Below are 26,068 nucleotides of genomic sequence, written 5' to 3' on the forward strand. Positions count from 1 at the left end.
AGCCAGCCCCCATGGCTCAGGCCAAGCTGTGGACTCCAGGCCTATATGAAAAGTTCTTAGCAGAACTGTAGTTAAGATCTTACATCCACAGCAAATGAATTTTGGCCCTTCACAACCTTTCTTTCCTTTTTTACTCTAAATCTTACCAAATCTTTCTTTTTTTAATCTTTAAGCTCTCTTATTCTATTCTTTCAACCTTTTTCTCTAAACAATCAAAGCACAAGCATGCAACACTCCCCTTATTTAAACATAAAAAATAATCAAAATTTTTTTTTCAAAATGGCTGTCGGTTCCAAACCTCAACACCAGCGGAAATAGGGACGGAGGGCAGGAAATAAGCCCTAAATGGGACTTGGAAACCTGTCAAAAATATATAATGATGGATGCTATCGAGGTTTATACTAGTAAGAGTAACCAAGGTCTACCCCATTGAAAGGATAATCCCAACCCAATGATCTGCTCTGGAAACTGGATGGATGTATTTTGGAAAGCATGGACTCTTTAGCACATTTAATTCTCTGTGAATTCACCCTGATGATTTCATGGAAGACTTTGCTTTAGTTACTGAGATAGCATTGCTGAGGTGCCATGGATTTACTGTTTCTCAATGTACAGACAAAAGGGTCTGATCCTAAAAGCCACACTCTGCTGAGGTATCCCTACTAGCATAATTCTCACATTGACTTCAGTGGGATTATTTGCATAAGTAAGGATCTCTCACGTTGGGCAAAGGTAGCAGGATTATGCCCTGATTCTTTGCAGAGGGTGGCTGAATGCATTTGGGATCTGTAGCTAAACCCTTTTTAATCTAGCTGCTGTTTGTTCACGCTTACATATGCTACAGTGTGGATTCCTCTGCTGAGCCAGTTAACTTTTTCTCTGAGCCAGTTGTTTGGAAATGATCACCACATGTTTTTGGTTTTTTTTGTAAAATCTGTTGTAAATGTTGACTCTTACTGTTTGCTTCACAAATAGAGAGGTGAAACACAAGCTAACTGATAAAAATCTGATATGTGTTCTATTTAGTATTTATTTTTAGCTAGTCTCTTCCAGCTGCTGATTCTAGAAACTAATTATTGAACACTGAAGCTTGAATAATATGCATTAAATACAGCAGATTGGTTCATTACAAATACTGTTTAAAAACAAGTCTGACTCAACAATATTATTACCAGACATCATTTGCTTGTCTAAATAGTACTAATTGTAAGGTATGGATTTCCCATACGTGGTAAATGTATATTTATGATTTTATTAATGCAAAGTTTATTTCATAGCATTAAGAGCCTTAAGGGTCAGAGATGCTTCTCTCAAATACTCATTGTTCTGAGTATTATCTTCTTTCCATGTGATTCTCTCTGAGCATTGAAGTATATGCTCATACTATTAGTGTCTCCACCTGACCTGTTTCTAGGCAATATCCTCAGTGTAAGATACAAATCATAAACTTGATAAACCTAGAGATGGGCCTCAAACCATCTTTTCTATTCATCCCTGAAAGTGTAGCTTCAGATCTAATTTTTCTGGATCCAGGCCATCTCTAGATAAAATGGAATGTGCTATATAGCTGCAGACTGCTACAGTAAGAGACAGAAGGTAGTAACAAAAGAAAACAGAATTTTTCACTGCAGTATAATTTGTTCTATAATCTCTTGATCTTTATAGGTCACAAAAATGTTCAGAAGTACAATGAATGGTCAATAAAAGGGTTTCGAGTATTGAGGGTTTTTTTAGTATCTGGAAAGGTCTGTGGCTATCTGCAGGCCAAAAAGTTTACATAAAATGTGGTGAGTTTGTGTATATTGTTGTATAATTATTGCTGCATTAGGTTGTATACTTCGTATTCCTCTTTTGTGGTGTGGATTGCTTGCTTGTTGTAGATGTATAGCAATGCATCCTATTTAACTCTCAGATTGGTACTGACTTTTCACTTTAGAGGCAGATAGGCAATGCACTGAGTGTTATATACAGAAGATAAAAAAGAGAGCTTCATTAACTTGAGCTGAATGGGACAACACTACACCCCTTTCTCAGAGTCAAATCTCCCCTGGGTCTCCCTTTTTTAAAGCCAACTCATACCTGATTGCTACAGGAAGCAAGTAAAATCCATGAAGTCATGTGAACGTGTGAGAAACAAAAGCAAACTTCACAGATTAGCAATAAACATGGACAGTATGCTCGTTTGAGTTCAGCATTGAAGAGCTGCCAGTCCCAGCCCTTTCCACAGGACTTGACCAGTTAGGTGTGTATTGTAGTCACACCCATCTCAATAGATCTGTCAGCTTTCCCGCTTTTGTTCAAGTGTGATATCATGTTTCTTGCGGCGAGTGATGGAAGACAATGCTAACTCCCTTTCCTCTAGATATAACAGGCGGAGTTCAGGAAAGCAGTATTGACATTCCCTAAGCAGGGGAGACATTACAGTCAATACAATTGGCAGACTGTGAACTGACTTAACCTTGTCCCAAATAGTTGTGGGCTTTTGTGGGCGTGCTGCTGCATAGGCAAAAATCTTGTTCCAATGTGGAGACCATCCCTCAGGGCTTGACTCCTGGTTACATGAAATGCCCTGTAATTTCCTTTACTTCATCATCACCCACAGCCAAAGGACTTGATTCCCAAAGATGCTGTTGAAGTGAGATATAATATAATGAATGCCTCTCTCCAACAGTACACAATCCAAAGTACATCTCCGTTGTACTGACAAAAGGGACAGGTTTAATGCTAGTGATAAACCTGTAGCAAAACCAGGAATGTGAACAGTCTTGTCTTCTGTGGAGATTCTGTTCTACACTTTGCACATGGCCTTTAGCATCATGATGGGCTGAACCAAAGCTCTGGATCAAACCGCCTCCTTCCCCGACATTTCTGAAGTTTGGAGTCAATTCCCAATGTCATGGCTTGAGCCCATCTCAGTTTAATTCAGAATGGGAATAGTTTTCAGTGTTCTCATCTTCACTTTAAAGGACTTGTTCTTGGCCTGTTAACAGGATTCTGAACCAGACTGGGAACTTATTACAGTCTTTCACATTGGGCTTCAGCAATGTTAGTGTCTGAGCCTCATTTTAACAGCTATGAACCTGGAAAAATCAACAGCAATTAAAAACAAGTTCTAATACATTTTGCCAACTATTGCTGGTGGGAAGCTTATGAATTTTCAGACTACCAAGCATGAGACAATCCAGAGGGTTCCTAAAACTTAAGAATGGGATAACCCAGTGGGTTCCTAAAACTACGAGTTATTTTTGTGGATTTTATTTCAATTCATATATGGTGAAAAATGACCTTCAAAGTCTTTCAGCAAAAGCATCTTTACAGCATAACTATAATTCAGTGTGTGTGTGTGTGTGTGTGTGTGTGTGTGTATATAAAGCTAAACAAATATAATTAAAAAATATCAAAACTATATTACAAATCATACTGTATCAGAGATTCTTCAGAATGAGGCATAATGAAATTAAAGAAAATGAAAAGACAAATGAGTGCTGTTTTGCATCATGTTTTTATAGTTGCCTAGAGTGGAAAGTTATAGCAGTTTGGGGTTTCAAGAGCTCTATTTTTGTTTTGTGAAACATCCCCCCCTTTATTTAAATAATTGTGTTTTCCCCCCCAAAGGAAATGTAAACAACCCCCTCAGTGGTGTCTCTCACCAACAGAAGCCTGTGTTATTCAACAATAAGGTTTCTCACAGACAAAGTCATTCTTGCCCTGCTTCTCCAACTATTGAGATATAAACTAAAAATGCATAGCACTTCAAATCATGTGTTTTAAGCCAAAGCCAAATGGAACTTAAATTCAAGTGTTTTGCATTCTGTTCTACATGTATAGCCAAAGCTTGTTCTAACTAAAACAAATAATAGAGACAACACTTGGATTCACCATCAGCTATTTCAGTATGATCATGATGTTATATATGATATTTTGATGAGACCTGGGTCTAAATCAGCACCTGTAAATTTTGAAAAAAGTTCTAACGTGGAATATCTGCTAAAGGAGAAACAGGGCCAGGGTTTCTGCTCCCTCCTCCCCGGGAGTGGGTGAGTTACAGTGTCTAACAATTCTTTCTGTCTGCAGCACTTGAATTAGTTACAGCAGGTGGTGGCACAGTGTCCTGGTACTTTTCTGTTGGCTCCAGTAGTTTCCATAAAAATTAAACTTAGTCAAAGTGTGCAGAATTTAAACTCTTTGTCACAGCTAATCCAGAAGTTATGGGTTTGATGCAGAAATCATGGGGTGAAATGCTGTGTCCTGTGGAAAGTAGTAATTTTATACAGGAGGTCAATCTAGACGATCATAATGGTCTCTTCTGGCTGTAAAATCTATGGGTTTGGGGTTTTTATTAACTTTCTAGGTATATGTGTGCAAAGAAAACCTTGCAAACGTGACGTGCTGTACAACTGTCTGAACCCTGCAAATAGACAGTTTGAAACAAAAGCTCTACCACTTCAGTCTGGGCAGGCTGCACTCAGCGCACAACCTAAGGGGTTGCAAAGGTGGCTCTGTATCATCTTGGTAGCTATACAGTGCCGCTATGTGTCTGCGGTTGGTGTAAGTTAGAGTAGAGTTATTCTGATACGAGGAGTTCCAGCAGCTAGGAATAGCTAGAGCATGGAGGCATTGGGCCAGGCCTGAACCCATCAATCCATAAAAGTGAAGTGAAATCCCATGATAATCCAAATGAGATGGGCATATTGTGAGATGAGTAGAGCTAGTAAGAACATTGTCACTGAAATTACAGTTTGGTAAAAAATGCTGATTCGTCGAAGCTGAAACATTTTGCAGGGATGTATCAGTTGCCATTAAACATTCATCAGGAAAGTTTTGGGTCAAAGAAAGAGAGAGACTGACTATAGCTTGGTGATTAGGGCCTGAGATGTGGAATATTCAAATTCCTCCTCTGCTTGATTTTTAGTGGTCTGGGATGAAAAACTCTGCTCTGAATCAAGTAGAGCAGGGACTTGAATTTGGGTCTGCCAGGCCAGTGCCCTACCCACACATGAAAGAATTTCATTGTGCTTCACTGTGATTACAAGGAAGCTCACTGGAAAGTGACAGGCTGGAGTGCAGGATCTGCAATGAACCAGTTAAAACACGTGTAACTTTTTAAGTATACATTTGTGATACCCATCCTCCAGTTAAGTCTGATAAACCTGTTCCAAACTCAGCAAATACATTAACATTTGCAAGATAAGGGTCAAACACAGAGAAAAGAGCAAGCTCACCAAAAAGGGCTGTATAATTCACCAACATATTTGCAAATCTGTTTTTTCATTATCCTCTCAGCTCTAGTTAATGACTAAAGCTTACATTTTAAAAACTGAAATAACTTTAACCATGTGTTTTCTTTTTCATCATGTATTCTGTTTGTTTACTTTTTGCATTTTATTCAGCCTGGAGGGTGAAATTACACTGGGTCAATTTCATTTTCAGTTTCCAGCAAGTCTCTCTGGTTCTCATGTGCCAGCAGAATGCAGTTGTGTTTGCATTTTTGACAATGCAAAATAGTGTTTGCATCTGAAACAACTGTTTGCCTAGGCTTTTCTCTTTTCATGTTGTGAAAACATTTGTATTCTCTCTAGATTTTGTACACCCATCCTTTATTTTTAGAAAACTGAAATGTGGGACCTGAATCTCAATTTATACCAGTGTATCTTTGAAAATCAATTTCGATTAGTTTTTCCATCAGCTTAAGAGATCACACAGATGACCAATAAAATAGACTAAAGTGTATAGGAAGCCAAGGGATTGATTCTCCTCTTTTATGTCAGTTTTAGACCAGGATAATAACTGGATTAACTTTATGGGAGCTATTCCTGAATTACACCAGAGCAAATGAGATGAGAATCAGACCTATTATGTACAAGTGACACATCATTCACCTTAACTTCCTTCATCGCTGGTTTCAAAATGAGACTGTTAGCAATGGCAAATTGCTGATCTACTTTTCACCACAAAGCAAATACTCTTTAATGGTTCAGGCTCCCATCCAAGTCCCTCCCTTACTAGTGGTAGACTATTCTTATAGAACTCATCTTCTGCGAGGGTATCTTTATCATCACCACCATGTTACCTTATAAAACCCAACAGAGGATAACACCAAGCTCCTCCTGTTTCAAGAACAAGTCTTCAGTGTTGTGTAAGAGATACGCAGTCCCACAGAATCTGGGCATCAGCAGTATATGAAATCCATGCTTTACACAGAGCAGGCACATAATTGTCTTGGGCTAGGTAAATGAATAAGAAGAAAGCAGAACAAGGGAATCAACTGATGTCTATATTTTAAATTCTAATTTCTTAAATCAGAGGGACTCCATTGACTATAATCAGGCTTCAAGTTTTGTTCCTTACTGCTATTTATCAGCAAAAGCTTTAATTTTATTATTTCTGGCTGTTAAGTGGCAGAGACGGGCTTGAACAATAACATAATTACAATGATGTATCAACTTTGTCTTTCTACTGCGGTTGAGCTTTCAGGAGGGTAGTTAGTTTGGTGGGCGGCGGTTTGGTCTTCAGGTTACTGCACTGGATGGGGACTCTGAAGACCTGGGTTCTCAGCCTGGCTCTATCGATAGCTTGCTGAATGACCTTTGACAAGGCATTTTGCCTTGGTTTACTCCTCTCTGAAATGGAGATGATGACTTTTATTTATCTTTGTGAAGTGCTTTGAGATTGTTTGATCAAAAGAGCCAGGCATTATTGCCTAGAGCTAGGACAAGAGGTCATGCGCTTAATCTGCAGCAAGGGAGATGTAGGTTAGATAGTAGAAAGTTTTTCCTAACTATAAGGTTAGATAAGTGCGAGAACAGTCTTCTAAGGGAAGTTGTGAAATCCCTGTCATTGGAGGTTTTTAAGAACAAGTTGGACAAACACTTGCCAGGGATGGCCTACATTTGCTTGGTCCTGCCTCGCACAGGGGGCTGGATTTGGTAATTTCTCAAGGTCCCTTCCAGCCCTACATTTCTATGATTATTATTATGAACAGAACTCAGATGCAAGAATCTGACTACATTTGGGAAAGTACCTGGTCACTGTTATCTTTTAGTCACCAAAAACATTTGGCATTTTTCATGGCATCAGTGGACTTTGGATTACATAAGATGGACTCTGGAAACCAGAGCCCATAACATTCAGCAAATACTTTTAAATTAAAAATAAAAAAGAAGGGAGGACTGTTTATCATGAACCTGCGCTTATGGCCCAATTCCACAACCCTTATTTATGTCAGAAATTTTTACAATTCACTTCAACCATTCCCACTAGTTAAGGAGATCTGAAATTTTGAAATTGAAAATTTTGACCAAACTTTTAGTCAACATTTTAAATTTTGTCCACCATAGAATCATAGAAATATAGGGCTGGAAGAGACCTTGAGAAGTCATCAAGTCCAGCCCCATCTGCTGAGGCAGGACCAAGTAAAGCGGACCATCCCTGATAGGCCTTTGTGTAACCTATCAATAACACTCCTCTCCCTCCCAAAAATAACAGAATGGTGTTCCTTGCCTCTGTTTGCCAGAAGCTGGGAATGAGCGACAGGGAATGGATCGCTTGATGATTACCTGTTCTGTTCGTTCCCTCTGGGGCACCTGGCATTGGCCGCTGCCGGAAGACAGGATACTGGGCTTGATGGACCTTTGGTCTGACCCAGGATGGCCATTCTTATGTTCTTATGATATTTTTGTGAAAATTTGTATCCATTTTTTAACCAGCTCTATTAGGAAAGATTGTTCTATTCTTATAAGTAAGTGTGGCAGGATTAGGTCCATAATTGGTTCATTTCTTTGTGAGGCCCAATGAAATTATAACTGTAAATTTCAGTATTGGTTAATTTAGTTCTGCACTTATAATAATAAATAAAATACTGCATTTCATTTTAAAGATTTGTTAGAGAAGCTGTCAGGTTTGATTACTTTCTTTAACAACATTGCCAAAATGATGTATTTCTTGGTTTCTAACTAGATTTAGTAGTACTACTAATAATATGAATTTGTTTAGAGCCACCAACGTGCCAATATATTCTTTTCTGTACAATACACAAAAATAAAGACATCCCAAAGAGCTTTCTATCTAAAACATAGACACCCTGAGAAATCCAGAGGTGCAGGAGACTTAGTGGTTAGTGTTTGTTTTAGATGATAAACTCACTTTTGTGGGCTTCATGGACGAAATGTTTTTTTAAAGGGACTTGAAAGAAGTGAGGTTGATGCCTTGGAAAACTGGGCTGTCTGTTTTCAATATACTCTAAATTAGTCTTAAACCACATAGTTACATAATGTCATATAACAAATACACAGCAAAAGGCCCTACATTGAAATGCTAATGTGTAATTCTCTCTATCCTGAGGATGAAGGCCAAGTACAGACTCTAGCCATCCTGTTGCTAGGGTGTCCATTTGGTTTATATTCATATCTCCACGTGGGTCATGAGAAAAAACTAATTTAATTTCCCAACAATAGCAAAGGCCTATATAAATCCAGCCTAAACTTTTTGGATATATTACTTTATAGGCTCTGTTTAATGACACTGTTTCTACCTAGGATAATAAAAGGGTTTGATGTGTGTATTGAAGTGATTACTTAGATAAGTTTCCACCTCCCAACGGTTGAAGAAGGGTTCTTCGCTACAAGGCAGTAGGGTGGTAATTGGAACAATCAAATTACCACTATAATAATATTTGGCATTTCTGCAAGTTCCACTCCAGTATCTTAACTTAGTTTACATACAAATACAAATGAAGTCAATCTCACCACCCCCCACTCTCATGTCATTGTACAGTTGGGGAAACTGAGTCACAGAAAGGTGAAGTGACTTGCCCAGGAAGCTTGTGGCAAAGCGAGGAATCTAATCCAGCTCTCTCTATATTTCTATGGCTGTGTTTTAATCATGAGATATGTTCCAAGCTCCTGTCTTCTGCGCAAGAATCTAAGCTTTCATTTAAGAAAAATAAGTTTCTAGTCTGCACTGAGAGTGGCGTCTCAAGAGGGTAACTTATTTTGTGGGTTTATTTTTTCCCCGTTCAGTCCCTGATTCAGACTGGAGGCTAGATCCTGGATAGTGTTCAGTGCTCTCAACTCCCGTTTAAGTTCAGTGGCAGCTGGGGGTGTTGAGCATCTCACCGGAGCAGCTTAGCACTTCAGGAGGGGCTTCTTTCTATCTATCCACAGTGCAGGAGGAAATGCAGGTTCATGTAGGCCCCAAGTACACACAGACGTTGCCCACATCCTTAAGGATATTTCAAGAACCACAGCCAATAAAAGTTTCATGTAATGAGTTAGTGCCAGCTGTTGCCTGGGCACAACTTGTTTTAAAATGGGGTTGTTGACAGCTATAAGACTAGGATTGAGATCCTGGCCCCAATGGCGGCAATGTGAGTTTTGCCACTAATTTTAGTGGGGCCCGATTTTGTAGTAGGCACTATAGTCATGTTACCTGAATCCATTTGAAAATTCTTTCAGGATATGGCCAATTTTCCTTTCCCAGAGAGAGGAAATTCTCTGCCAGTGCTTCCTGAGCAGCTACTTCCTGCCTCCAATTTCTCCTTGGAGGAAAGGAGTGAATTGTATTTGAAGTGTGGAGAAATCCAGCTTACTTGATGCCCATGTGCTGAGCACAGTCTTCAAAGGCAACTCTCCCTATAAAAACAACAAAGACCTCCACCTCAACAGAGTACAGGGGCCAAAAGAAATAAGGGGATCGACTTAACAGCAGGGGGGAAGAATGAAAAAACAGGGCAGGGGTGGGCCATAGGGTCAAAACAAGGCATCCAGAAAGGGATAGTGAGCAGGGAACACTGGACAATGCCCACTGCTCCATGAAGGGATTGAAGGAATCAGTGAATGCTTCCTGGAAGAAATCTGCCAGGATATGGGATCGAAATAGGCCACGCAGGAACAAAGTAACCCAGAGCACCAAGGAAGTTCCTTGGCCTTGATTCCTTGTCCACTCCTTTACTGGATGGATGCTGCATGATATTCACATATCCATCTCTCTCCTGGTATAGCTCTTGTTATTTCTCTGCTAAGTTCAGAATTCAAAGGGAATCTGCTTTTGATGCTGAGCATTCCCAACTCCTAATTACCTGTTGTTAATAATGAAGCCTAAAATTCAGATTCCTATCCTAAGAAGCTCTTTTCCTTCTGCCCTCCCACTGCCACCTTCCTTCCCTGTTTCTCACATTGCTTCATCATAATACTAATGAATAAGTAGTTAATGCACTTAGCACTTTACATATTCAAAACACTGTACAAACATCATCCAATTCTCAGATATGTGGTTGGGTTTTTTGTTTCCTCGGAGCTCTCTATTGGTCTGGCTGGCACAGCTACTCTGAGTGACTGCTCTTATGAAGGAAAGCTAGGGCCTCCATTCTTAAGGTTATCAGGAATTTTTTCAAAGTGCTCTCATATCCCCACACGTATTCACATTGTCTTGAAAATTGCCATGCTTCATCGGAATCCAGGGGAGGTTAGGGGTGCAAATTTTGGATTATTGAGTCAAGGGGTTCCGTTCCAGAGGTACATTGCCAAGAAATAAAAGACTTGTCATTACATTTATCCCATTCTTATGATATATTTGCACATAGCTGTGGCTCAAATTATGGCACTGATCTCCCCTAAACAGATCACCAGATCAGCTTTAACCTCAGCTAGTGTCTGGGGCAGCAATATTTAAAAAATTATTAGAGAGGCTTTCTAGGTCTGCAAATTGGCATGCATCTGGGATGAGTGCCAAAGAATTCCTCTGAGTCACCTCTTCCAGTTACTCCTGACTGAACCTTGTGGTGCACAGTGATGTGTGCGCACCCACTGATAGCAGTTACTTGAGCAATAGCATGGCACAGAGGACTGGCAGGGTACATGGCAGTGTGTGAATGCCATTGCAAAGGAGGAGTTTTGGTGGACACTTAGAATATGCAAGGGGTTGTGAGGAGAGTGCACAAGACTCCCGCATTTGGGGAGGCTGGGCGTGAGTGCTGGAAGCTTCCTAGAAGTGGGGGGGCAGTGACCCTGAGACCATGGTCCTGCCCCCTCCCCCAGCCCTGCTCGGCCTCTTCCTCCGAGGCCCTAGCCACACACCACCCCCATTGCACCCCAGGCCCTGCTCTGCCCCTTCCCTTAGGCTCTCCCCTACCCTTTCCCCCTCTTATCGGAGCCCCTCCACCTGTCGCCTTTTTCTCCCTCCCCACAGATCCCTCCTTCTTTTCTCCCATCCTACAAAGTCCCTCCCTGCCCCTGCCCGCCCAGAGAGGGTAGAGAGCCATGATCAGTGGGCGGGGGAGCCTCGGGGGAAGAGGTGGAGTGGGGATGGAAAGAGGAGCAGCGCGGGTGGGTTCATGGGGGATGAGAACAAGAGGGAGTGGGGCCTCGGGGCGGAGCACAGGGGGCTACGGCCTGGGCACCCTTTCAGCAGTAGTGCTCTAAAGGTGTCAGGCCGGCGTGTCTCCAGAGGGTGATGCACTGCATCTTGTTTGTGGCGGCTTAGCCTCCCCTGGCCTCTTATACCCACCACCCATTTTCTTCTTGGCATCCCTCGTGGACTGTCAGCCACTGGAAGTGATGGTGAGAGCTGTGCTAACCACCTACAGTATTCCCTGGATCAGTCCTGCTCGACATAGCCTAGTGAGGGACAGTGCAACCCTTGCATTAGTTGTGCTCAAGTGGAGTTGTGCTGAGCACACAAAACTCTCTGTCTCTACATGGCCAATTGCTGTCTCCACAGAGGAAAGGTGTGTATGATGGGGAGTGGGAGGGTGCAGTGGAACTGACATGACTTTAACTCTGTATTTCCTTGTTAGCAGAGGATTAAGTTTAGCCCCACTCCCTGTTCTGGAAGGGCACAAGGCAGCACTGGGCAGCCATAATTCTGTTTCAATAGTCTTTTGGCAGGGAATTCGCTGTAAGTTACACCTCCCATTTCCAGTGTTCGCCGCCTGCGGGTGCCTCCTTTTCCCAAACCCCCTTTGCATTCACAGCAAATTGCCTTCCTGAAGAGGTCAGTCCTACAAGGAGAGGGGCAGGAGTCAAAGGATTTTTTCAAGGAAGCACAGGGGATCTTCACTGATAGAGAGAAAACCTGTTTCCTGTCTGTGTTTATTGTGTTCTCAGAGAGCTAAATCCTTCAGTCACAGGTTGGGCAAAATTCCCATTGACTTCAAGGTTTAGTTTTGCCAGATTAAGGAGCGGGAGTTCCTCTTGAATAAGAATAGCAGGATTTGGCCATGAGAGGAGGCTAAGCAGGGAAGCTGTAGGCCAGGGGTGGGCAAACTATGGCCTGGGGGCCTCATCCAGCCCTTCAGACATTTTAATCTGGCCCTTGAGCTCCCGCCAGGGAGCAGGGTCCAGGGCTGGCCATGCTCTGGGCGTACCATAGCTCCACGCGGCTCCCGGAAACAGCGGTATGTCCCCCCTCCGGCACCCTGCCCCAAGCGCTGCCCCCTAGCTCCCATTAGCTGGGAACTGAGGCCAGTGGGAGTTGCAGGGACGGCACCTGCAAACAGGGCAGCACACAGAGCTGCCTGGCTGCACCTCCATGTAGGAGCCGGAAGGGGGACATGCCATTGCTTCCAGGAGCTGCTTGAGGTAAGTGCCACCCAGTCTACACCCCTAACCCCTTCCCGTGCCCCAAACCCCTGCTCCAGTCCTGATCCCCTTCCTGCCCTCTGAACCCCTCAGTCCCAGCCTGGAGAACCTCCTGTACCCCCAACCCTTCATCCCCAGCCCCATCCCAGAGCCCTCACCCCCCTCCCTGCACCCCAAGCCCTTGCCCTAGCCTGGAACCCCCTTCACACTGAACTCCTGATTTCTGGCCCCACTCCAGAGCCTGCATACCCAGCCAGAGCCCTCAGCCCCTCCTGCACGCCAACCCCCAATTTTGTGAGCATTCATGGCTCCCCATACAATTTCCATACCCAGATGTGGCCCTCGGGCCAAAAAGTTTGCCCACCCCTGCTGTAGGTAGTTGGCTTGTAGCAGAAATTTACTGTATCAGCACTTTCTCCTAGGGGCTTGTCTGTATGGTCAGGTAGAAGACAAGAAGCTGGGATGTAAATGTACCTTGCACTAGCCTGCTGCGCTCTAACACAGTGGCTCTCAACCTTTCCAGACTACTTTACCCCTTTTAGGAGTCTGATTTGTCTTACATACCCCAAGTTACACCTCATTTAAAAACTACTTGCTTACAAAACCAGACATAAAAATACAAAAGTGCCACAGCCACACTATTCCTGAAAAAGTGGTGACTTTCTTATTTGTACCATATAATTATAAAATACATCAATGGGAATATAAATATTGGTAGTTACTTTTCAGTATAGGGTATATAGAGCAGTATAAACAAGTCATTGTCTGTATGGCATTTTAATTTGTACTAACTTTGTTAGTGCTTTTTATGTAGCCTATTGTAAAAGTAGGCAAATATCCAGATGAGCTGATGTATCCCCTGGAAGACCTCTGCATACCACCAGGGGTACACGTACCCCTGGTTGAGACTTACTGTTCTAATGGACTGTGTAGACTCTGCTGCTGGTCACGAAAAGTTCCCTAGCGCACTGTGACCTACTCCAATTTCAAAGCGCACTAGGGAACATTTAGTGCTGGGGGATGTTCTCTTTATTTTTATATTTCGAACTTGAAATCTATGTTCATGTAAGCAAATGACCTGACTGCACATTAAAGTGGGGGGAGGGGAGGGAGCTGTCTGGCTTGTCAAAAAGGTATGTGCCCCTCTAAGGGCTAGAGGTCTACAGAATGACTTGCTGTGGCAGCTTCAGACCAGGTCAGCATGGGGATGCTGACCCATCCCACCCCAAAAGGTGACCAGAAGGTGCGGGGCGGGGTATCCATATTTGTGTCCATGCAGATGCTATGAAAGCCCTCTGCTCTCAGCTATATCAATGCATTTTCATTCTAATTTGCAACCTTGCCTCAAGCTCCACCATTCCAGGGGAACAAGTTACATGTAAGAACCCACCTCCGTCACGGAGTTGGGATCGAGATTTGAATCTGAACTTCTCCAGACTTTGGGGAAATTAGGATCTAGTGTTTTGGTTCAGGCCCATGTTTAGTTATGGGTTGCCAGAATATGGGCCGGATCCTCAGCTGTTCTATATTGCCATAGCTCCCTTGACGTCTATAGAGGTATGCTTCTTTTCAGTATGCACCCAATGCGCTGTAGGAAACAGACACCTGTTGTAGAAGCTTCATCCTTAAATATTGACTTCAGTGGAGTGGCTTCTGATTTACTTTGGTTAAAAGCAAGAGGAGACTTGGCCCCAGAGTAAGCGAGGAAGAACTGCTCATCTGAGTAGAGATTGCAAGCTTAGACCCTATATATGCAGTAAATAAAAAATGAATAAAATGCACACACCCAACTGGCCACAATTGCATTGTACAACTACTTAACTTTAGCTGTGTTCAAATGAGTCATTTCTGTAATGTGCTACAAGATGACTTGACTTCTTTGACCCTTGGCTTTATACAACATTTATTTTAATGGCTGTTACATCCTTTCCAGAAGGTTTTATTTCTCTGTTATGTAATGCAAGTTCTCTGGGTTGGCACATGAAAGGGTGGTAACTGCAGTACTCTGGCTGGGAGGGATGGGTGTCAGTGTCTACAGATTAAGATACTACATTCCCCTGAGAAGCTGCTGGCATTGAATGCCGTAAGGTACCTCCCCTCTTGGACTAAAGCACAAAATACACACACGCACACATTCAGAATTTACAGTAAACACTGCTCCCCTTTGACCTCTTTATCTAGGGCTATACTCCTTGCTTCAAATCTGAAAGCTGTTTGCAAACGGAATGGCACAAAATACTGATTGCAGAGCGGCTGCTGGTATACACACAAAATACAACTGAATCTAAAGTTGGAAAATAAAGGCGATGCTTAACAGAAATCAATTATTGTTTGAATTTTAGCTGAAAAATAACAGCATTCCCCTACTCGTTACCCTTATTTCCAAAAAACGAAAGCACTGAGCATAACGGTTTCTGTATCTCATTCTCTCAACGGCTAAGACTTAAAACACTTTCCAAGAGAAAACATTCTTTCTCTCTCTCTCTCTCTGTATCTATCAGCTGTTTTTAAACAGTATCTATCACCATAGTATTTCAAATCAGTTAAAATTATTAAAGGGAGCCTTATCTATTGGCAAACACACAAGATTAGGAGTTAGAAAGTCTGGTTTCTATTTCTCTCTCTGGCACAGACTTCTCATGTCCTCTGGAATGTCACTTAACCTCCTTTTTGCCTCAGTTTTCCACTCTGTAAAATGGAGATAATAATACTTACATCTTGGCCATGTTGTGAGTATTAATTGGTTAAGTGGTTGAAAAGCAGTGTCAGATCTATGGGAGACACCTCAGATGTCCAAAGTATTTGTTGTTCTTAGTTCCTATGGCTATATGACATGTCCAGACTATCAAAATGTAAGTAATACGTACTTGTTGGAAAGCCAGTAAGCATGTGCTGGGACTTAAATGCTTTCTTAAATTGGGGGTCTTTAACTGTTGGAAACACTGATCACTTCAGGTACTTTATTGTAAGGAACCCCTATAAGTCTTTTGTTTGTTATTCTCTTTGGGGTGTTTGGGTTTCAAAGCAATAACCATACCAGACTGTAGATCAGTGAAGGAAGGGGGTAGTGGGAGAGAGTTTAATTTTTTAATTTTAAAGTTATTTTATGTCTGTAGAGCATGAAACAGACAACATATAATTAGCCATGTTAGGGTAAGAAAAAGGGAATTTTATTTGATGCAATCAGGGGTCTGATTCTCCACTGCCCTGCACCTTGCCTAGCCATTTGCACCTTGGCAAAGTTGGCATAAAGTGGGCATTTTGATTTGGTAATGTTTTCCATTCATTTTGCACAGATGTGCATATGTGCACAAGGTACAAAGCAGTGGAGAAGTTGGCTCAAAAATTTGAAATATGGAAGTATGACTGGCTCATAGATGCATATTTTCAGATACTGGTCTCCATTTTTCCTGGTACAAATTCTTCCCATAAAAATGAAGACCCAGATAAGGCCAGGCTGCAGATTTGGCTCATAATGTCCCCCAGACCCAGGGACAGTTCTTCTCTTTACACCAGCTGAGGATCTGACCCAGAGTTTAAATCATTATCTTATAACTTACTACAGCCCTTTCACTGGGTATGTTATTATATCATATGCCATCCTAGCTTCATTTAAGATCCCATTTCCATGATAACTCCCTATTTTCAACCACTTAAAACTTTAGGGAGTGGGGAGGAAATTCCTTTCAGGCTAATGTTTGGTACAAATTGTTTCAACCCGGAGGTCATGTTTTTTTTCACATTTGAAAAAAATGAGTTCTTTCCTTATCAGTTTAGAACCCAATGTCACAGTGCTTTGGATCTAGTGTTGTGGTTCAAGACTACCTCAAGTCTTCACAGAAATGTCTCTGAGTGCATTTGAACTGAGGGCATGATATCACACAACCCTAATACTTAGAATGGGTTCTTAGGAGAAGACATTTAGATACGAGAGGGAGGAATTTGCTGTGTATAGCAGGATCTTTACTGAACCTGCAAGCTTATGAATGATAAAATAGATGCTATTATTTGTATACATCAATCGACGGCTACTTGGAGCAAGTGTATGGCCACTGATCCATGCATGCAAATATATCCGCAGTGATAACACCACGGTCTCCCTGTGCCCCTACTTCTTAGTGCTAGTCTTAAAGGATGTTCCATAGGTTTGGATGTATGGTCCTTTGCATCACCCCTCACCACAAAGAGGTGTGAAGAAGGGGTCTGTGTTGCTAGAGAGGTGGCTCACTTCCCATTCTTCACAGACTGGGGAAAGCCACATGTGGAGGGTCCTCTCCTTCCACACATTCCTAAGGCACAGTCTGGGCTCAGGGTTTGTTCCCAAAGTAACTAGAACAGAATATTTATATGCAGCCATTTTATTTTAGTTCGGTGTTCACTAAGGTAGGGGAAACACTGAGTGTGAGGCATTACTTCAAAAGCCCCTAGGTGAACAATCAGAACTAAAAGAAATATTCAGACTCTGCAGAAAAATCCCTTCACCTATTGTTTGTTTGTAGGCAAAGTGGAGGCAGCGCTGGACCTGATGCTGATCAATTCACTCCCTCTAGTGGGCAACTCAGAGACATCGCTTATCTGTATTGCAGCCAGATGGAGGTCCCGTGAGTCTGTCACAATAGGGCGAGACTATGAGGCCTTAATGAGCCAACACCAGGACCCTCTGGAAGTTACTGAAGACGAGAAGAGAGGAACAGCCAAAAAAGTGGTGTGGAAAAGGGAACAAGCTAGTGAAACTATCGGAGCTTACTACTGTGAAGGGAAAGTCAAAGACGAGGTGACGAGGATACGTACAATGAAGATGCCACTAGGAGGTACCGTATGCAGGTCAGACCAGAGATGTGCGAGCCCCACTAGGGGACATCTGCTTGCAGTTTGGCTGATACCCTTAAATAACAGGAGCAGGTACAGTAGTGGATCCAGAGTGGGCAAACTGACCTGGATTCATTAAGAACTTATCTGGCCCAAATCCAAACCAGTTTTTTCTGACACTCAGAAACATTTGGTTAATGTTCTAAGTTAGTATTTTTCTCTTACATTTTTGCATGTTCTTCCCATTTCTGGTTATACCCAGCAGCACAAAATGGAAGCAATAAAATATGGCAAGAAAGATCATTGTGGCCTCATTGAATCCACAAAGCAATAACTACAGTAACTCTTACACTGGGCCTTTCATCTTCAAAGCACTTTAAAAATGTGAGCCCTACCCCAAGTAATTTCTGTAATCTGAGAAAAACCAGAGAGCTTGTCTACACAGTACAGCAAACTGCACTCTAACTTGTTACATTCTAACTGCCCCTTGTAGACCCTGCTGGCGCACTTTAAAAGGTATCAGGAACTAGATACATTTCAGAGTGCACTACCCGGGTCTATATAGAGCAGTTAGAGTGCTTTATAAACTGGACTCCTCTAGTGCACTTTGCCATGCTGTGTTGACAAGCCAAGAGACTCCACACAGTCCACCAAGAATTTCACTCTTGCCAATCTCTTTTATGTGGGAGGTGTTCTGATACCAATGTGGTGGGCAACAGAATCAGATAGATAGGTAGATAGATAGATGAGTTTAAAAGCTGGGAGGTATTGCTGTGCTCTGATTCCCAGACCATGCCAGTACATACTGGAAATCTCATTTGTATCTTGATCTCATGAGACTTCCAGGCTGAGTTCCAAAGCAAAGAGCTTGGCATAAGCTCCAGAGAAACATATGAACTTTTAGATAATTTTCTGCACTTCAGCAAACATTCAAACCTTTTGAAGTTCACCCATCACTAATATTTAGCACAATATGTTATGATATCAACAGTTCAAACACCAGCACTCAGCCTGCAAATCCGCTATTCTGCACAAATACTGTCAAGATGATGGAAATTGTAGAGTGAACATATAACAACACTTTCTCTTGCTCTCTCCCCCAGTGAGCAGGGCTGAAGTTTCTTTGTTGTAATGTGGTGTGAGCAGGCGAGGTAGAAAAAGTGGATTTTGCATTTTGTTCTGAAGCTGATAAGGTTTGTGGTTGTTCTGGCCTCTTCTGGGAGTGCACTCCTGATTCTCAGGCCTGTCACGCAGAAAGCTCTGTCCCTTGTACTCACACACGTGTCACTCTTGAGGTTGCCAATTCCATTGTTCTGTTCAATGTTTTTTTTTTCCATGATCAGGCAGGTGAGGCAGACCCTCAGGTAACAATCTACAAAAGGCTTTGAAGATGTGGGCCAAAATCTTGAATTGGCCTTGTATCTAACAGGAAGTCAGTGTAGATAGCAGATTGTTGTGGGTGATGTTCTCTTGACTTCCTGTGTTCCTCAGCAGATGAGATGATGGGTTCTGAACCCATTGTAGCTCTTTAAGGTCCAGGGCTATGTGCCTGGGAACAGAGACTTACAATAATCAAGACTTGAGAGCCCAACACGTGTATTACCCTGGCTAAATCTGTTATACCCAGAGGAGATATAATCTTCTTACCAGCTGTACATGGATTTGGAAGGGGAATTTTGGGGGTGTTGATTATTACATTTCTACTTTTCAGATAATCTTTGCTAAAAGCTTTGGCTGATATGGTTTGAGTTTGAATCTCATCAGGGAGCCTATTATGTGCACTGACTAGTAAGCTTCTGGATGGGTGAGAAAGAGACATGGTAGACATTCTCAAAGCTATTAAAGACAACAGGGAGAGGAAAGGGAGGTCAGGGAAGGGGTCCGAGGTTTGGAAAAACTACTGTAGCTGGCAAATTTTTTCCTCTCCACAGTTATTGTCTGAATAATTTTAAAGGCTTCTGAATACACGAAGGGTTTCTTCTCACCAAATGAGTTCAAAGGTGCATTGTGTGTCCAATTGAAGACAATAGGAGCTCTTGAATGGTTGGCAATTTTGAAAATCTAGCAATTGCTTTGGGCCCCTATCCATCACACCACTTAAGCATGTGCTTAACTTTAAGTATATGAATAGTCCCATTGACTTTAATGGGATTGCTCACATGCTTAAGTGCATGCTTATATGCTTTATTGGGGCATATGTGACTAAATATGGACGTAACAGCCTAACTTAAGCTATTCGTTTTTGAAAATCTTGGCCTTTATACTGTGAAAATGTAAAGGAAGAACATTTTTCTGCATGAGTCTACATATAACATTCTCAAAGTAGATGGACAGTTCTCGTATATCCTGTATATGCTAGCAGACTTGCCATATAGTATGTATAGTATAGAATCTATTCCTAGTTACTGAAGGGGGAAAAAATTGTAATACAACAGAATCTCTCTACAGAGGAAGGGATGATTATGGATTTATAGAAATGTAAGCCAAAGATAGCTGTGGCACTTCTACAACTCAGTTCCATTGTGTCTCTATAAGGAGTGGGCTCATATTGTAAAATAATTAATTAAATGCAGATCACAAGCTAAAAATACATTGGAACTGAGCCCACCAAGGCATGTGGGCTCCTTTCCATTACAACAATGCTGTGAAGAAAAGGTCCCATGGATAAACTAAACAACTCACACAAAGAAAATAGAAAGGAAAAATAAAAGCTGTACTGTAAAGCGAATTTCTCATGAAAAACAACAATTAATACTAGCTGTTTATATTTAAAACAAAAAGCCACTGAACCGAACACCCCAATACTTGGAGATAAGGTGCAATTCCCAGCTAGCACAGACATACTTTTGCTAGCTCTCAGTAAGCTAGTTGCACTAAAAAAGTAGTGTAGCCATGGTAGCATAAGTAGTGGTGGGCGGCGACAGGAGCTATCAGCCCTGACTACAATCCATAGTTGGGGTGGCAAGCCCATACTGCTGCTTGCCGTTTCCAATGCTGCCATGGCTACATTGCTCTTTTTAGCTCATGAGTTCAATGAGAGCTAGTGCAAGTATGTCTACATGTGTTGGGAATTACACCCTCAGCTCCAGCTGTGGACGTAGTCTTAGGATCGAACATTTTAGTAGAGCTGGTTGAATCATTGTTGCAAGAAACTTATTTTTTTAAATTTTGCATTATTTTCTGTTCACAAATAGATTGCAGTTTTAGAAATGGGTTTGTTACTTGTGAAAGCCATTGAGTTGGCTACAATCTGGGGTTGTTCACAATTTTCTTGATTGTAAGAAGCAGTCATTTGATTATTCAGTTCTTGGAATTCTCTATTTGGCTGTGTGATTGGCCAGGCAAGTCCAGATGCTAATGCCTAGACTATACTGTGCAAGGCCCCAAACCCCCAAAAGTAAGCACATAGGCACAAGATTGGGACCTAAATATGAGAGCTGTTCAGAGAATGGATATTTTATTTCACAAAAGATTTCAAGATTTCAAAATTTCTCTTTGTTTTGATGGAATCAAACTCCATAAATTTAGAAATTCTCCAAGAAGGACAATTCATGTTTTTTGTTTGTATGTTTCAGGTTGATCAAAATGTTTCATTTCAACAAACCATTACATCTGATGTTGCCTTTTAAAATGTTATATTACAGTATATAATATAATACAGAGACAAGGTGGGTGAGGTAATTTATTTTATTGGACTAACTTGTGTTGGTGAGAGAGACAAGGAGTAACACTTTGAGTTAGTTTCCCAGACCTGAAGAAGAGCTCTGTGTGGCTCAAAAGCTTGTCTCCCTCATCAACAGAAATTGGTCCAATAAAAGATATTACCTCACTCACATTGTCTCTCTAATATCCTGGGACCAACATGGCTACAGTGACACTGCATATAATACAATACAGCATTTAAAGTGTTTTTATACGTCATTTCAAAATGGAAACAAGTCATTTCAAAATGAAAAATCAAAACTTCTCATTCTGAAAATGTCGAAATGGAATGGTTTAACATTGTCAGGACTATTTTTGTAGGTTTTCTCCTAAACACATTTTTGGGAAAATCAATATGATTTCTCAAAGCATTTTTACTTCAATGGAACTTCATTTTCTGATGGAAATTGGTTCCATCTAAGTTTTTCCAGTCAATGTACTAAATACCTAGGACAGATAGAGACAGAAGCCACATGTTATTTTTTTGTTGTTGTTTTTGTTCTTTGGCTTTTGTTTCTGACCTAGCATTTATAAACTACTTCCACTTCCATCTAAAATGAATTTAATTACTTCAGTAAACAAATTTCAGCTACAGGCCCAAAATTTACTTTCCACAATCTTTGGTACAAACCAAAGTGTGCTTGCTTGAATGTTTGTACAAAGGATGGGGGCAAGGGGAGTGAGCGTAGCTGAATGGAAAAGTGTCTGAACAATTTACCCCATGATTCATACTAGTCTGTAGCCCACACATCCTTTACCCTAAATAAACTATCCTCATAAATGGGACTGCAGTAGAATGGGACCCAGAGCATAAGAGCTTATATAATTCTTGAGTGATTCCTCCAGCAGAGACTCAGATTGGCTTTGGCAGACTCTGGAGGAGGTAAAATTCAGCCCTTTCGGCCAGGAGGCCTCAGAACTCATTGTCCTCAGTAAAAATGGACCTAAAATGTGAGGTTTAGATCCAGATTGAGAACTGAATATCCCCAAAGTTCAGTTTGAAAAATCAGAGTTTTCTAATTTGGTAGAATAGCTTTTATAATGTCCCCCCCCCCATCCCCCCATTGTATCTCAGAAAGAGTTTGGCCTGGAATCTCAGATTTAGAGCTGGTCAGAAAACTCCAATTTTTCCCTCAAAAAAATCCCAAGTTTTCCACAGGAATTTTCGAAATGAAATTAAATCAAACTTGATTTAATTTCATATCAAAATATTTTGCAACTAAAAGTTTTGTGTAATTTTGACTTAAAATGTCATTTGGGTTTTTTTTTTTCCATTATTGGTTTCTGGATTTTCAGGTTTCTTACCCCCCTACTCCCTTTCCTCCCCTGGTAAATAGACACGAAAGGTGAAAAAGGTGTGAAAATGTATGAAACTCACTTTTTACACTTATTTACTGTTTTCCTGCTGGAAAAGATTGGAAAACAGCAGGAAAGTGTGTGAAAGTAGGTTTCTGTTTTCTGCATTTTTTTTTGTTTTGAATTTTCCAGTTCAAGAATTTTTTTAAACTGCATATTTTCCCTTTGAAAATGTAGATTTTGAAGAAAAGATATATTCAGATAGAAAAAATTTTTGTTGAAAAATGTTGGCCAACCCTTCTCAGAATACATTAATTCTGTTTTCCTCAGTAAGGAATGGTGTCTTTCAGTACTTGTGGAAAGTGTGGTGAGCTAATTTTGAGCACTACACTGCTATTCTTGTCTTCCAGTAGGCCCATATGACACTGATGTCCTGACACTTGTTGCATTTCACTACATCATAGAAACTTTATTTGCCAATGAAAGATTTTTTCCTTGTAAATTTACCCAGTACTTTACCCAATCTATTTATAAAAAATGTCCCTAGGGCTAAAAAGACTTGGGAAATTATTCTACAACTGGTTGGCTCTCTTGGTTAGGAATTGTTTCCAGTTATTCAGCCAGTATTAACGTTATTATTAATTTCCTCTCCTTGCTTCTAGTTACACCCCCTTATTGTTCAAGCACCTATATGACCTCCCCCACATACCACTGCTAAAACACAGAGCAGGTGCTGCTGATGGCAAAGGAAATCAGTGTACTCTTGCCAGAAATCTAAACATATAAATCACCAGTGTTGATTCTGCTGTAGATTATCCTCCAGCTTTCAGCCTAGGGGAATCACAGTCATTGATCATATTTATAGTCATTGGGTCCATGACTTGACCATTTTTATTTCAGCTTCCTTTCTCCCAGTGGCCTTAACTATTACAGTGAACAAGGGAGAACATGTGAACATTTCCTTCATCAGAAAGATTCCAAAGGAAGAAGATGCAGTGATCTACAAAAACGGTAATGACTCTCCCTCTCTATTTCCTCCTCATCCATCACTGTGATATCCTAGCACCTGTGTCACTACATTAAACTAATTACTGGTGATGCTCTTGCTGTGCAATTGAAGGAAGCATCGTTTCTTGTGCATTTAGTGCTCAGAGAAGGAGCCAAATTACCAACCCTAGAAACAGAGTTGATCAAATTATTTGCTTCCCCTCCACAATCCCTTGTGCTCTCCATTCCCCGGTTGTTGTGCCTTTGCTTTTAATCTTACAACTCCCCGCCCATGTATCTCTGCCTTGCACCCCTCAATATCTCCTGTGCTATGCTGCTCTAAGTGCTTCTGCCCCACTTCCTCTTTTTCCATTTATTTGCTGTCTTCCAAGATCTCTTCCTCTTCCCCCCTCCCAATTCCCCCTGAGCACGCCAGAACCTGGGCATCTGACTGAGATCTCTCTCTGCTACATGATTTAGGTTCCCATTGCTCCATAGCTTATCCCCTGCCCGAGCTTAAGGAATGGAGAGACCAACAGGATTCCACAAGGGAGTAAGGGTCTGTGTTTGTGAATCACATTATATGATCAGGGCCTAATTAATGGCCAACACTTATATATGTATGAAAGTGTGAAACCATAGAGCAGAGGCCATCCAAAGTGACTTTATTCATAAAAGGAAACATTTGCAAATAGACCTACACATGTACCATGCCCTACGAATAAGCTGGCTTCTGACTAGCTAAAGCACAAGGCGAGCTGATCCTCTAAAACAAGCAGAATTCTGCAGTTCACTTATGGCACAATGAGTGACTATCCCTGCAGACATTAATTACTGTGTTGTTCAACTCCTATACAGTGGCGGCTGGAGGAGAGGCAAAGAAGAGGTTTTGTGCCCCAACCGTGTCATGATCAACAGAATTGTTTTGTGTGGTAGGCAGCTTGCTTTCATCTGAGATGCCTTCACTCACTGGCTGACCTGAGCTCCTCTTGTGAAGGGATGAATGGATGTTCTGCTCAATTATGATGTTTGTTATGCTCTTCTCTCAGGTACTTTCATTCACTCTGTGCCCAGGCATGAAGTGCCAAATGTGCTAGAAGTGACCCGCTCTCAAGCTGAGCTACAGGATGCTGGGGTCTACTCTGCCAGATACATAGGAGGAAGCACCTTCACCTCTGCTTATACAAGGCTGATAGTAAGACGTAAGTTTCCCTCTTTTTTGTGTTGATCATTCTTTGGTTTTGTGTTTTGAAGCGGTGTTACAATAGAATGGAGATCCAACCTTTGTAAAAGCAAAATTGGGGCCAAATTCTCAGTTGGTGCAAACTGAGACCATTGACTCGAAGCAGGGATTTTGGCCCTATCTGCTTACTGTGTGCATGCTGATGCTGCTTTTGTAAAGGTGGGAGCCCAGCTTTCAAAAATGCAGTCTTGGGCAGTTCAATCAACATGACTCTGACCCAGAGTTTGGTCTTTGAGGTTTTACCATAGGATTTCCTAGTAGGTGCCAGGCAGTGAAAATTCTGTTTAGATGTTTAGAGGACTTGGGGACTCCTTTGACATCCAAATGCCACATTGACACATTAAATGCAAGTTAAATCTGAAAATTCCAGCCCAAGTCTGGATTTCTCTAGTTATGTTTCTCTGTTATTGGAGCTGCCTCAGGAATTTTCCATCATCACCTTCACAATCATGGCTTTGCATTAGAAGAATCTGTGTAGATCATAGGAAGCATAGTTACTGAGAGAGGGTCACATACTGAACAATGCTGAGCCCTGGGAGCTCCTTGTAGTTCCTCCAGCATCTTGCAGGAACAGGTCTAGCATAGGTCTAGCATACACACTCTGATGTTTGTGCTTGTAATGGAGTTTAGGGCCTGGTCTTTGCTCCTCTTGAAGACAATGACAAAATTTCTATTGGTTTCCAGAGTTCAGGAACAGGCCCTTAATAGCTTATTAGCCTAGGAAATGGTAAACAATGATCAAAACAGGAGTTTGTGTTTACACTTCTATTGATTATTTTTAAACAGTTTATAAAGATAACAGTGGGCCATATTGATCCCTGGTATAACTCCAGCAAAGATAGTGGATGAATTAGCGCTAATATGTTTTTGTCTCCTTGAAAGAAGAATACTGTGACAGAAATTTTCTCAGATTGCCAACCATAGGCACAAAGCCAGAAACATGCTGGCATATTATAAGTACCACATCTTTCAGATCAGATTTAACTCTGATCTCTTGAGTATTTGTAGTCAAAGTCCTTGACATTTATCAGAGCAGAAGTGTACAACGTAACATCCTTGCCCAGACAGTACAACTCTTCCTGCATTAAATCCTCCATGCTGTTTCAAATAGAGAAATTCTACTTTGCTTCCTTTCTTAAACGCATTGTGTAGAGTTGCAATGGGTTGATAAACAGCTGCCCTGTTCCACTTGGGAGGTGACTGTATTTCTGTACAGGTTTCAGAGTAGCAGCCATGTTAGTCTGTATTCGCAAAAAGAAAAGGAGTACTTGTGGCACCTTAGAGACTAACAAATTTATTAGAGCATAAGCTTTCGTGAGCTACAGCTCACTTCAACAGATGCAGTGAGCTGTAGCTCACGAAAGCTTATGCTCTAATAAATTTGTTAGTCTCTAAGGTGCCACAAGTACTCCTTTTCTTTTTGTATTTCTGTAGTGAACAAAGTGATGCTTAATAT

General features: G+C 41.4%; 1 protein-coding gene across 11 annotated transcripts in view; it reads left to right on the forward strand.

Moving 5' to 3' along the window:
- LOC119855619 (intraflagellar transport protein 74 homolog) overlaps positions 1-26,068 on the forward strand; it is a 165,735-nt gene that overhangs the window by 102,034 nt on the left and 37,633 nt on the right. For 7 of the 11 annotated variants that reach the window (XM_043515100.1, XM_043515099.1, XM_043515102.1 and 4 more), the window contains 3 exons: positions 17,075-17,386; positions 23,283-23,393; positions 24,419-24,571. In XM_043515100.1, the coding sequence (XP_043371035.1) occupies positions 17,075-17,386; positions 23,283-23,393; positions 24,419-24,571 (576 nt within the window). Of the gene's footprint in view, positions 1-11,585; positions 11,723-17,074; positions 17,387-23,282; positions 23,394-24,418; positions 24,572-26,068 lie in introns of those variants that run through there. The other 4 variants (XM_038401998.2, XM_043515101.1, XM_043515103.1 and 1 more) reach the window with 4 other exon arrangements.

The sequence above is a fragment of the Dermochelys coriacea genome, chromosome 5 (genome assembly GCF_009764565.3).
Source record: "Dermochelys coriacea isolate rDerCor1 chromosome 5, rDerCor1.pri.v4, whole genome shotgun sequence".
In the NCBI taxonomy this organism is placed as follows: Eukaryota; Metazoa; Chordata; order Testudines; family Dermochelyidae; genus Dermochelys; species Dermochelys coriacea.